The sequence below is a fragment of the Solea senegalensis genome, unplaced genomic scaffold (genome assembly GCF_019176455.1).
Source record: "Solea senegalensis isolate Sse05_10M unplaced genomic scaffold, IFAPA_SoseM_1 scf7180000015295, whole genome shotgun sequence".
In the NCBI taxonomy this organism is placed as follows: domain Eukaryota; kingdom Metazoa; phylum Chordata; class Actinopteri; order Pleuronectiformes; family Soleidae; genus Solea; species Solea senegalensis.
The window spans coordinates 43,459-57,890 of NW_025321287.1; the positions used below are offsets into that span (position 1 = coordinate 43,459).

At 43.8% G+C, this 14,432-nt stretch overlaps 1 protein-coding gene across 1 annotated transcript in view; it reads right to left on the reverse strand.

Annotated features, from left to right (window-relative positions):
- Window positions 1-409: 409 nt before the first annotated feature.
- kcnh3 (potassium voltage-gated channel, subfamily H (eag-related), member 3) overlaps window positions 410-14,432 on the reverse strand; it is a 75,206-nt gene continuing 61,183 nt past the window's right edge. The window contains exons 11-15 of the mRNA XM_044017324.1: window positions 10,099-10,313; window positions 4,559-4,818; window positions 3,014-3,114; window positions 2,863-2,915; window positions 410-2,354 (exon numbers count right to left, since the gene is read on the reverse strand). Of these exons, the coding sequence (XP_043873259.1) occupies window positions 1,455-2,354; window positions 2,863-2,915; window positions 3,014-3,114; window positions 4,559-4,818; window positions 10,099-10,313 (1,529 nt within the window). The 3' untranslated portion in view covers window positions 410-1,454. The remainder of the gene's footprint in view (window positions 2,355-2,862; window positions 2,916-3,013; window positions 3,115-4,558; window positions 4,819-10,098; window positions 10,314-14,432) is intronic.

A 14,432-nucleotide genomic window follows, 5' to 3' on the forward strand; every position in this document is an offset into this window, starting at 1 on the left:
CTAACCCTTTAAAAACATCCAAATAAAATAAGGAAATCGTTACGACCTGATCTGATACGTACGACTGAGACCGAACGTAGAGTTCACGTTCACCATGGTGCGTTCCATTCACATCGGAAGTCAGAACTGGGAGTGACGTCACCTCAGAGTTCACTGCACTCCAGTTTAGAAGTCGGGGGAAAAAAAACAAACGCAAATGTATAGTCACGATCTTGTCGATAAAAGAGTCGATAAAGAGCTCTGCGATAAAAGAGTCGATGAAGAGCTTGGCGATAAAAGAGCTTGACGATAAAAGAGCTTGGCGATAAAAGAGTCGATGAAAGAGCTCTACGATAAAAGAGCTCTGCGATAAAGGAGTCGATGAAAGAGCTCTGCGAAAAGGGAGTCGATGAAAGAGCTCTGCGATAAAGCTCTGCGATAAAAGAGTCGATGAAAGAGCTCTACGATAAAGGAGTCGATAAAGAGCTCTGCGATAAAAGAGTCGATGAAAGAGCTCTGCGATAAAAGAGTCGATGAAAGAGCTCTACGATAAAGGAGTCGATAAAGAGCTCTGCGATAAAAGAGTCGATGAAAGAGCTCTGCGATAAAAGAGTCGAAAGAGCTCTATTTGGTATTTTGGTCACGGAAATGTGGCGTCGCAACACGTCCACGGTTAAAAAATAAAAAAATACTTCACCGGGTTCCAGTTGAGTTGCTGAAAATCTAATATCTTAGATTAGTCATGGTTAGCAATACCAATGCTAACAAATACGGTCTGAGTTGGAAATCCGAGTTCTGACAACAAATGGAACACACCATATGTGTACGACTGATTCAAATGAATGGTAAAAGTATAGTAGAGTGTTTTTACGATTAACCATAAGCCATTTTGTAATCCTGTGTGTCAGGGTTTGTGAAGTTGCTCCGCCTTTCCAACCCGAGGTCACGTTCCAGTTAAATCTTCCAGACTCGTAACTCGGCAAATCCCGACTTCTGTCTACAACTCATTGTAAATGTACATAACGTTAAAAGTGAAATTCTCAGTGTTTGGACCTGTACGACCTCACAGTTCGTAACTCTGGAAAATTCCGACTACAAAAGAAACGCACCGTCGTTCAGATCCTGTGCTGTGCTTAAAGACGTGTGTACCAGCCCTTTAAAGAGGCGGGGAAAATCCTGACTGGTCTAAAAAGAGATAAAGTATGAGTTTGGTGTAAGTGGGCGGAGCTTGTTTCGGCTCCAGCGATGAATGGAAGTGGGTTTTTTTTAAAAGAAGCTGTGATGCTGTTTTTTTGTGTTCGACAGTTTGTGCTGTGTTTCCTCGTCACACCGTCGCACCACCAGGTGGCACCGTGTCTCAGACCGCACAGGTGTTTCTCCTCTGAGCACTTCCTGCGTGAAGCTGGGCCCGCCTCTTCCGTCCCCTGCTACTGTGTTTTCCCCCCCCTCATGCATTCATTCATTCACTCATTCATTCATAACGCCGGCTCCTCTTCATCGATGAAGCTGATGTTCTCGGTGGAGGACCGCCCCTCCTTCACCTGCTGCCCCCACTCGTGCATCTCCAGCTCCTGCGGTCGCTCACCGACTCTGGTGTCCTGGTGGCGGCGCTGTGACGCGCACCAGGCGGCGTCCGCCCGCGGCGTCCTCGAGTTAAAGTCCAGAGACAGCGACGAGGAGGGGACGGGGGTGGAGGAGGGGGACGGCCTGAGCCGCTGGTCCCCGGGGGAGGAGGAGAGCGAGGGCGGGGCCGAGCAGTGGGCGGACGACTGCGGCGGAGGCGTGTCCTGGGAGGGAGGAGGCGGGAGCAGGCCTCGGCTGACACAGCTGGCAGGTCTGGATGGGTGAGGACCCTGACAGGGGGACAGAGAGGGTGAGGACGAGAGAGACATGGAGAAGGAGAGAGAGGGTGAGGGCGTGTGAGAGGGCGGGGGAGGCGTGTCCTGCAGAGGACAGGCGCCGTTACTGGAGGACACGTGGACGCTCCGTGTCTCCGAGGACCCGTCAGGGAGTTTGTCTTCAGCTAAGAGGAGGTCAGAGGTCACAGAGATCTGGATGTGACCGCACGGCTGCGACGCCGACGAGTGAAAGGCCGTTGTGGCGTGTGGCGTCGGCAGAAGACACCGCGGCAAGTCCATCGTCTCGCTGTCTCCACTGTCCAACAGAGACCGAGCATCCGCTCTCTGCGCGGGACATGCCGTCGTGAGGGAGGCGCTCGTCGACAGCTGGCCGGCGCTGCTGGGGGGCGGGGTTAGATTTGGCACCATGGTCATCAGGATTGGCTGTGCCGCTGTTTGGAGGAGGGGCTTAAGGAGGAGCGTCATCTCCTGCAGCTCCTGACTGAGTCTGCACACTTGTTTAGAGAGACTGTTCATCTGAGTCAGGACAGGACACACAGAGACGGGGGGAGGGGCAGATGGGGGGGCGGGGCAGGGGGTGGGGAGAGCGAAAGGGTGAAAATGGGAATATTTATCATTTTAATTTGCTGACTCATTATTCCCAATTAACAAAGAAAGTATGAAAGAAACTATTTAGAAATAGCTGAGTCAGCATTGCCACCTAATTAATAAAAATACATGAAAAAGGTTGTTGTAAATCACTGACTCAGCATTCCTAAATAAAACAAAACACAACGGGAAAACAATAACTATTAATTGCTGAGTCATTATTCCCAACTCACAAAGAAAACAGGAGTGCAGTAGTTGGAAATTGCTGAGTCAGCATTACAAATAGACCTTTTTCATAAATGCAGGGTCATGTAAACTCAAGTCAAAACCTTTAAACCTTACACACACACACACACACCTTAGATTAGTTAGATTAGATTATTTATTTTCAGATTAACACATACTGTAAATATAATAAACGCTAATAAACACTCACCTCCTCGGTCAGTTTGGACACACTGTGTTTGATCTCCAAGTGCTCACGACTCCCTGCAACCAACACACATACACACATTAATCCTCCAGGCTGTGTCTGTGTGTGTGTGTGTGTGTGTGTGTGTGTGTGTGTGTGAGGTCACGTGTGTTACCTGGATACGGAGAGGGCGGAGCCACAGGTGACAGACTGGGGCTGAACTCAAACTTCTGCGTCGACGTGGAACTCGTCTCTGTCTCAATGCCGTCCACGAATCTGTGAAGAGGGGCGGGGTTTAAACTGTAGTCCTCAAGGAGACCAAGACCTGGTCCTAATGAGGCAGAACCTCATATCTAAAGCAAATTTGTTAAAGTAGGATTTAGGTGATAGGGTTAGTCATCAAAGGAAAATCATGACTTAGCAATCCCAACTAATTTACAAACTGAAGCAATAGTTGGAAATTGCTGACTCAGGGTATTTTGGTTGGTCCTCACTTATCGTCCCATATTTTTGAGTTTCCTCACTAATGCAGCTGTGTGAAAACAAGTGTGTGTGTGTTTTTGTTGTCTCTTAAGGACCGTGTTCAAACACCGACCTTGTCAGGACCAATCGTCCTAACTTGTGGAGACCAAAAACTGGTTCTAATGAGGCAGAACCTCATTGGAACTGGTGGCCAAGTCATAAAGGCAACAAGGAAATCGATCATGAAATTGATGACTCAGCATTCTCAACGGGAATTTTAATTGTGGTTAGGATTTGGTAAACAATGGGATCAGACAAATTGCTGACTCATCATTTCCAACTAATTAAAAATGAAAACAGTAGTTGGAAATTGATGACTCAGCATTCTCGACTCACAAAAAAGGTTGACTCAGTTTCAACAACTAATAAAGGGACGAGGTTTTGTTTGGATTGACAAAATGAATGGAAGTCCTAACAAGAGTAGCAGTGCAAACCTGTGTGTGTGTGTGTGTGTGTGTGTGTACTTGTGTGTATACACTTTCTGTCCCATATTTTTCAGTGTCCTCACTAATGCAGCTGTGCAAAAATAGGTATATGTGCTTTTGTGAGTACCTGTTTTAGTCGCCTCTTAAGGACCGTGTATAAACACCAACCTTGTCAGGACCAGCAGTCCTCGTGGAGACTAAAACCTGGTCTTAGTGAGGCAGAACCTCATTTCTACAGGAACTGGTTAAGTTTAGGGATAAGATTTGAATTGTGGCTAGGTTAAGGTTAGGGTTAGTCATTAACTAGTTATGGTTAAGATTAGTGATAAGGCTCTGTCAGCAGTTTGTCGTCTCACTCACTCACTCACTCACACACACACCACTGCACAGCCGATTGCCTGTTATTAATCTCTGCACATGTTTACTCTGCACACAGTGGTGTGAAAATCTTTATACCTTCCACCAGCAGCAGCAGCAGCAGCAGCAGCAGCAGCAGCAGCGCTGTGCTCTGCCGGTTGCCATGACAACCCAACACCTAGGCCGCAGCATCAGGCTGCTTCGTCTCATCTCCATATTCTCTCTGGTTATGGTTCACAGTCGTTTACTCTGTCTGTGTGTGTGTTATTTGTTTTTATATCTTTGTGGGGACACTTTCTGTTCCTCACAACTTTAAAGGGCTTTTTTCAGGGTTAAGACCTGGTTTTAGGGTTAGGGTTGAGGTTAGGCAATTAGCACTCTGCAGGAAATGAATGTAAGTCACTGTGTGTTTTTACCTGGGGCTGAGTTCGGGCGGCGCGCCGCAGAAGCTCACCACCGGGATCTGCAGCGTCGTGGGGCGGAGCGACAGTTCTGAGGGAGCGCGGAACGGTCGCGGCGGCAGCAGAGGCGACCGGACGGGCGAGCTGATGCCTCTGCTGAGCCGCAGCGGAGAGCGAGGGGCGCGATAGCCCGGGTTCTGCTCCTCGTCGCCCTCCTCGTCCTCGCGGATCGATGGCAGCTTCTTCACCAGGCCGCCATTACTCTCCCAGTCCACCTGAGGGAGACAGAGAGTCGTTGTTAGCGTTGGTGTGTTTCATCGGACTTTTCCTCACCGACCTGTTACTGGGTTTGTTTCACAGTAAATCAGTCGTACAGAGTTTTTATCATAGACGCGTTTCTACGATGTTTGTGCACAAAAACAAATACACCGTAGAGAGTTGTAATCATCTGGTATTGCAAACAAAGCCAGAGATAAGTTTGTTTTTTTCCAACTTATCCACTGGAATGCGATAAAATCCCAGTGCTATTAACGATAAAGAAGTAGCACTCTTTGTATGGTGGCAGTGATATTGTGGAACTACGGTGGCCTTCACAGACCAGAAAGGACATTTGTGTTTGTGTTGTAAGCTTGTGCTTGTTTGTCCATACAGGGCCACTGTAGGAACATGGCAGCACAAGATGGCCACCTCTGTAAAACAAGATGCTTGCATTAAGTACATATAAAAATGATTATATACTTATAGTTACTATATTTAATATTTGCCAAATAAACACATATATAACATCATGTTGCAGCACACGTGCAGATTATTTGTTGTGTATTTTATTAGAGGCTATTCAGATTTTCATGCTCAGAAAAGCAATGAAACTTTATTTTTGTTGACACTTGGAAGCTCAAGTTTAGTTTTTTTTATTGATGACCTCTTTTATGTCTTTATTTATTAATAATATACAAGTTTGTGTATTTGATAGTTACATTTGTGCTGCTCTGATGATGGTTTCACAGTCTGGGATGTAGTGACACGTTTGCACCAGCAGGTGGCAGACAAAGACAATAATATAAATAACTGTTTCTGCCAGTAAACATTGTCAACTGAGCGTCTCAGGAGACAGTGAGCTAATGATTGTTATTTATTTATTCATCATTTTGCATTTCATTTTTTAGTGTTGCTGTGACAGTAATTATTATTATTATTATTATTATTATTATTATTAACATCATTAAAAATAGTGGTACTTTTTCTTCTAAAAATGAAACATTGCCTTGATATGTTTATGGGACGTTTGTTTGCAGTGAAATAGTCATCATTTGTACAAACCGTTCAGTGTCACATTTAGACTGAAATAACAGATGAGACGTTACAGGAGTCGGAGACACGTCCCTAACTTTCCCCTCCAGTGATCACAGATGAGAAAGTGTTATTATATTTATGGTTTATTCAAATGTCTTCTTTCATTTGTTTCATCATTTTCTCATGCAACATTCACAACACACACACACACACACACACACACACACACACACACACACACACACACACACACACACACAGTCTATGCTCCTATGCTATGCTGCTGATGAGGTGAATAATTCATGTTGATGCTGAATCACTGAAACTTCCAGACTCCTCACTCTCACACCAAAGCTCATAGAGAAAATCAGTGATTTTAACATCACACACACACACACACACACACACACACACACAGGAGCTGTTGATCCACTGCTGCCTCCATCACTAAGTTCAAATGTCTTATTTTGTGACTTTGGCATTTGAACATCTTTGTTCAGATTGACCTCAGTGACACAAAGTGACCACACGAGGCTCATTTAGACTGAAATAACAGATGATGATAACATCATTTAGCCACGCCCACTCACCAAACCACTTTCATCTGTAAATATCGTGAGTTTCCGTGTTTGTTTAGTCTTTTGAATTTGCTATTAATTTACACGCTGAATAACAAAGTCCTTTAGATTCAATATGCTCTTCACACCAAACCACGCTCATTCGTACATTTTTACCAAGTCGTCGCATGTACGACATTTGGTGACACTGTGTGATCTTGAATTTAAAATAATCTGGCATATTTTTACACGTCGACACTCATTACAATCCAATCTCTGCTGCTTCTATTAAACTAACAAATAAATGAATGAAAACAGGAGCTGATGATGTTTCTCTGTACATTTGTCGTTCCTCTGCTCATACGTGTGGATAAAGTCATGTTTCACACACACACGCACGCACACGCACGCACGCACACACACACACACACACACACACACACACACACACACACACACAGAGGCCGATGACTGCATCTCATCATATAGACGCCTCTGCTCCCTCCATTTAATCAAACCTCTCTCGCTTTCGTTCTTTCTGCCTGCTCAGCATTCTCCTCCCTCCCCCCGCCCACGTCCCGGGGGCAATGTAATGTATTTTTAGCTCGACTGTTTCTAATCTTAGCTCTTGCAGCTCCTGAGGCAAAAAAATACAAGAATCAGTCAGTGATGCGGGGGAGGAGAGACGGTGATGGTGGTAAGTGTGTCCTGCCACGTGTGTGTGTGTGTGTGTGTGAGAGACAGCATGTGCAAAACACACATGTACAGTAAGCAGATGTATGTTCAGCTGTGTGAAACAGGAGTAAACACAGTGTTCTGTTTGTTAATGTGTGTGTGTGTGTGTGACACATTGATATCAGGGATGCAACTAACGATTGTTTTCATAATCAATTCATCTGTCGATTGTTTTGTTTATCTTCAACAAGCTTTGATTTGTGGCGGATAAGGGACAATCAGGAAAAGAAATGTTTTCATTTTCAAAAGTCTTGTCCAGACTAAAATTCAGCCTTAGTTTTCAAACTGAAAAGATTCATTCTGTAAAATCCACACAAACACAGCTGTAAAATCCACACAAACACAGCTGTAAAATCCACACTAACACAGCTGTAAAATCCACACTAACACAGCTGTAAAATCCACACTAACACAGCTGCCCACACTAACACAGCTGTAAAATCCACACTAACACAGCTGAAAAATCCACACTAACACAGCTGTAAAATCCACACTAACACAGCTGAAAAATCCACACTAACACAGCTGTAAAATCCACACTAACACAGCTGTAAAATCCACACTAACAGCCGTAAAATCCACACTAACGTGGTCCAGTCTCACTTTGTTTGATTGTTTTTGTTTGGCTGTGATTCTGGAAAAGTCTTCAGGTAAAGAAATGATCAGGGTTGAGAGTGAGTGAGAGTCAGCAGGGGGCGACGCTGAAAACAGCCTCATATTGTTTATTTATTCCACAAAGTGAACACATTCTTCCTCTGGAGATTGATTCTCTGAGTGTTAGTTTGTTTTCCTGCAGGCTTATGGCTCACACACACACACACTTGTTTTCATACCTTAGTGAGGACACGTCATAGACATAATGCATTCCCTAACCCCTTAATCTAACCTTAACCATCACAACTAAGTGCCTTAACTCTGAAAAAGCCCTTTAAAGATGTGAGGCGTGGACAGAATGTCCTCACAAACATATAAATAAAGGCACACACACACACACACACGTGCTCCTCAGACCTGATATATACAGTCAGGACGTGCAGCGGTTCATAAATCGTCCACACATAAATAAAACATTCATCCTCAGCCTCTCACACGTCTCTGCTCACTTTACTGATTTATCTCTGAAAGAAGCAAAAAGACCATGTGACTTTTGTTTATTCACACACGGAGAGAAAAATAATTTTTAATATTTATGCTATATTATGTATCCAGACTCGGCCGGAGTCTCAGCCATGACAGTGAGGGGATGTTTGAAAAATACATGAGACGGCAGAAAAACACGTCTCACACTAACATTCAGGTGTGAACCAGGTCTCATCCAAACCTTAACCATCACAACGTATGGAAAATAAGAATGACACCACTGCTGTTGTCATGGAGACAGGCAGGTCTGGGGAGTAAATGTCCGTAAAATAACTATCATCATATGTGAGGCTCAAAGAAGAAGAAGAAGAAGGAGCAGCCGTTCTTAATTTAAACCATGCACAGTAAATATGAACAGTACGAGGACGTGTCTCACACAGTTTGTCTTCATAACAAGCTGCTGATTAAAGACAACATCCACATTGTTGTTTGTTTAAGGCAGAAAATCCACACTAACCCTGCTGTAAAATCCACACTAACCCTGCTGTGAAATCCACACCAACCCTGCTGTAAAATCCACACTAACCCTGCTGTGAAATCCACACTAACCCTGCTAAAATCCACACTAACCCTAAAATCCACACTAACCCTGCTGTGAAATCCACACTAACCCTGCTGTGAAATCCACACTAACCCAGCTGTGAAATCCACACTAACCCAGCTGTGAAATCCACAACCCCAGAAATCCACACTAACCCTGCTGTAAAATCCACACTAACCCTGCTGTGAACCATGCTGTAAAATCCACACTAACCCTACTGTAAAATCCACACTAACCCTGCTGAAATCCACACTAACCCTGCTGTAAAATCCACACTAACCCTGCTGTGAAATCCACACTAACCCTGCTGTAAAATCCACACTAACACTACTACTATACTTCATACACACACATTCTTGTCAAGCATTATTTGTGAGGACACTCATCTAAAACTCTAACCATATTGTAATGTTAAAACCAGGTCTCAACTCATAAACAGCCATTTTAAATGATTGTGAGGAGCAGAAAACAGAGGACACTTTCACAAAATGTCCTCTGTTTGGTCCTCACAAGGATACATGAACATGAACACACACAGTCTGACTTTAACACCCCGCTCACACACGTGCCCTGCAGAGTCAAACACCACTGCAGTGGCAGAGAAGGACTCGTGTATATGAGAGAAAGCAGCTGGGAAATTAGATGAGAGCTGAGATCCCTCCTCCTCCTCCTTCTCCTCCCTCCTTCATCTCTCCTCCTCCTCCTCCTCTTTTCTGCTCCTCGGCTGACTGAGCTATTTATATCAGGCAGGATCCAATCTTAGCAGCAGCTGAGGGGGAAGCAGCCAGTCAGGGAGAGACCGTGCTTCCCCCGCACTCTATTTTTAGCAGCAGGGCAACTTCAAACAGCAGCACTGAGCTATTCCTGTCCCCGTGTCTCTGTCTCTGTCTCTGTCTGTCTCTGTCTGTCCCTGCTGCTGCTGCTGCTGCTCCAGCCACAGACGCAGCACCAGACAAAAACAAATCATATTTCTTTGCATATATTTAGATTTTATCCAGAGAGAAAAGAACATAAAATCTAATTCTTCTTCTTCTTCTGTGTGCCAGAACTTTAGAAGTTTGTAAACCGCAAACCGCTGCTGGTCCTCTGCTGCCTCGTGTGGTCACTTTGTGTCACTGATTTTTACAATATAAGACATTTGAAGTTAGTGATGGAGGCAGCAGCAGCAGCAGCAGCAGCAGCAGCAGCAGCAGCAGCAGCAGCAGCAGATGTGTGCTGTGATGTTGAAATCACTGATTTCCTCTGTGGTCTTTGGTGTGGGAGAGTGAGTGGTTTCAGGAAAGACTCACGTCGGCTCTGTGACCTTCCCTCAGGTTGTACGTGAGGTCGTGTTGGATCTCGCTGATGAACTTCTGGGCGTACTCGGGGTAGAGACGCAGGACCTCACGCAGACCCTTCAGACTGATGTACTGCAGGTCACAGTAGGTCAGCGCCTTGACGTTGGCGTTGGTCTTGATCACCTGCTCCTTCGTCAGGGAGTCGGAGCCAATAAGATCTCCTTTACCTGAGGAGGAGGAGGAGGAGCAGATGTAAGAGAAAGACATGATCACATCCAGTTTATTTTCACTTGTTTTCAGAACCCGAGGGAACGAGAGGAAGATGTTCTGAACATCAAACATGCTGAGGGATTAAGAGAGAGGACAAGGTTTAAAGAATGAGAGTGAGAACAAAGGAGGCCTTCAAACTGAGATTAAGAACTAAAATCTGAGATTAAGAATTTCAAACTGAGATTAAGAACTAAAATCTGAGATTAAGATGTATGAACTGATATTAAGAACTATGGATTGAGATTAAGAATTTCAAATTAAGATTTAGAACTACAAATCGTGGTTGGGAATTTTGAACTGAGATTAAAAACTTTTGACTATTATAAAGAATTTACTGAGATTAAGAATTTCAAATTAAGATTTAGAACTACAAATCGTGGTTGGGAATTTTGAACTGAGATTAAAAACTTTTGACTATTATAAAGAATTTACTGAGATTAAGAACTTCCAACCGTGGTTTAAAACTACAAATTGAGATTAGGGATTTTTGAGGAAAAAACCCAACTATTGACTAAGATTAAAAACCTCTAAGTGAGATTGAGAAATTTGAACTGTGGTTAAAAAGTACAATCTGAGATTAAGACCTCTATACTGGGATTAATAATTTTGAACTTTGATAAAGACATTTTAACTAAAATTAAGAACTACAAACTGAGATTAAGGACTTTGAAATTTTAGCAGTCCCTACATTCAAACAGATAATCCAGTATCTATTTTTTTAAAATTACTAATCCAAACACATAGGTGGACATTTATGAGATTAACAGACGTCTCCTGCGTCTCTGCAGTGAGACTCAGTTCTGTCTCTTTTCCTCTTGCAGGATTATTCTTGTGTTCAGAGTGTGGAACACATTCACGTCTTAATCTCACTGTGAGACAGACTTGTCCAACAGGAAACCGTAGTCTGTAAACCACTCACTCTCTCACACCAAACCTCATAGAGAAAATCAGTGATTTTAACTCACAGAGACACAGGAGCTGCTGGTCCTCTGCTGCCTCGTGTGGTCACTTTGTGTCACTGAGGTCAATCAGGACAAAGAATTTCAAATGCCGAATTTACAAATGAACACATTTGAACGTAGTGATGGAGGCAGCAGGGGATCAACAACTCTTGTGTGCTGTGATGTTAAAATCACTAGTTTTCTCTATGAGGTTTGGTGTGAGGAGACAAAACAAAGCACAAAAACACAAACTTCCATTTCTAGTCTATAAATAGTGAAATGTAGCTGTAAATATATGAAGATTCTCTTTGCTGAGCCTTTTCTTAATTGGCTAAAATCAGTTTCTCACTTGCGTCCTTGCTGGAAACCAATGTTTTCACAGTCTGATAATGAACCACGACCTCATATAACCACACTTCTGTTTTAATCCAGCACACAGAGCAGGGACACATGAAAAAAACGACACCGTCTGTGAAGTTCAAGATTCATTTAAGAGGTTTGTCTGCAGTGTTCGGTTTGAGGAGCTACTGAGGAGAGAGGAAAGGAAAGAAGTAAAGGGAGCAGAGATGACAAGATGGAGGGAGGGAGGGCAGGGTGAAGCACAGGGATATAAAATGGGTGATGGAGAAAATGTGAAGATGAGGAAGCAGAGAGACACAGCGTGGTGGCGGAGAAAGACGGGAGAAGACTAGTTCAGGGGAACTGGGGTGAGAGGAGGGGGAGGAAGGGGGAGGAAAAGCTTGGGAGGAAACACCACGTGAGCAACAGCAGTTATTGGATGCGGCCGTCCTCCTCTGAACCTCACCACCTCCACATCCTGTTATCTTCTTCAAACCATCCTCCTCCTCCTAAGCCCCCCCCCATCCCCCGATCTGTGTCGCTTCATTTGGCTCCTCACAAGAAAACAACGTCTGTTTCTACACAGCGTCTTTATTATTTTTATTTATCTACACACACACACATACATGACAGGCAGCAGCTCAGGATGACAGATTAAAAATAGTCACAGTAGAAAGTATGAAAGTCGTTTGTTTTTATCAACGTCTCAGATGTTTTCAGTTCCTCATTACAGAGCCTCAGATTTGGCATGAGGGAAAAACTCTGAGTCTGATTCCTGAAGCTGAACAGCTGGGTGAGCAAATGGTGAGCAATGGCGCACCCGCCCCTGAAACTGGGACACTAAAGTAACGTTGGGCCCGACTGGTTTGTCTGTCCTGAGTTCGGAATCTGAAATCCTGAAATTCCAACTTCCTACTACAACTGGAACACTCCACTTTTACCAGTATGTCCCCGTTGCCGTTGTTACTTGTGTTTCCTGTGATGTTTTCTTGTGTTTCTGTGATGTTTTCTTGTGTTTTCTTGTGTTTCCTGTGATGTTTTCTTGTGTTTTCTTGTGTTTCCTGTGATGTTTTCTTGTGTTTTCTTGTGTTTCCTGTAATGTTTTCTTGTGTTTCCTGTGATGTTTTCTTGTGTTTTCTTGTGTTTCCTGTGATGTTTTCTTGTGTTTTGTGATGTTTCTTGCCTGTGTTTCCTGTGATGTTTTCTAGTGTTTCCTGTGATGTTTTCTTGTGTTTCCTGATGTTTTCTTATGTTTTCTTGTGTTTCCTGTGATGTTCTCTTGCTTGTGATGTTTTCTTTATGTTTCCTTGTGTTTCCTGTGATGTTTTCTTGTGTTTCCTGTGATGTTCTCTTGTGTTTCCTGTGATGTTTTCTTATGTTTTCTGTAATGTTTTCTTGTGTTTCCTGTGATGTTTTGGACTGCCTCCTCTTGTACCTTGTGTTCTCTGCAGTTCTGTCAGTGTGGTGTTTGGGCCGAGCCACAGGGAAACTTCCTGAGCGCTGCATGACTCTCGGCTCCGCCCACACGTCAGCATTCATAATCACGCTGTTTAAATAATGTACAAATGTATTTATTATTAATACCAGCGCAGCACTGCATTTCATCAATAGCTGTGTGTGTGTGTGTGTGTGAGATTGAAAATCAAACATGAGCCTGAGGGTTGACATTTGAAGACGGATCTATACACACACACACACACGTACAAAGACACACACCCACACAGGTACAAACCATTAATACGACCCTCGACCTTTCCACAAACTGACTTTCTGTCTGTCCCCATGTCTCTCTCTGTCCCCGTGTCTCAACCACAGCTCGGTGCAGCTCAGTCCACTTTGTGGGATTAATGATGCAGAGGCTGTGAAGCGCGACGATGAGAGGAAATTAGATTCCAGCCCCCGTGAAACAGCAGGCGACGACAGAGACGACCGTGCTGTCACAGGTGCAACAATTTGTCCGAACACTCAATTTACAATTCCTTTTTTACCATTTTGAACATGTTGTAAAAACAGACTTCAGCCTCTTAACAAAGGAATTGTGTGATAAAATCAGTTTAAGTCTATGATATCTGAAGAACGTGTTTATCAGGAACGTGTTCAGTTCAGGAAACTGAACTTTGTAAACCACTCACTCTCCCACACCAAACCCCATAGAGAAAATCAGTGATTTTAGCTCACGGGGACACAGGAGCTGCTGGTCCTCTGCTGCCTCGTGTGGTCACTTTGTGTCACTGAAGTCAATCTGAACACAGGACTTTAAATGCCGAAGTGACAAAATAAGACATTAGAACTTAGTGATGGAGGCAGCAGTGGATCAACAACTCCTGTGTGATGATTGATTAAATAAAGCAGCAAACACATAATCTTACTTTATTGTGGACTGGACATGTATATATACAGTAAATATATATCTTAATGATTAATGAATGAACTTTCATGCTGAATCTTCCTCATGAGCGGCGTTTTATGTGCGTGTGGACACTTAAACGACTGTTTGGTCGTCACCTTCGTTGTTTTCTTGTCTTTCATGAGGCGATTTATCCCTCGAATCCTGACTGTTACGCACGTGTTGACCGTCACAGTTGTCGCAGTAAATGAGGATTCTACGCACGGCGGCGGCTGTTAATTAACGAATATGAACTCATGAAAGGAGAGGGAGTGGTGACATGTCATGTGATGTTCACGGCTGAGGTGGAGAAAGAAAAAAAAAGGAAAAAAGTGGAGCAGATCTCCACTCTTGCTGCTTTTTTTCCCTCCCACACGGCGTCTGCAAGTCAGTCTGGTTTATATTAGGAT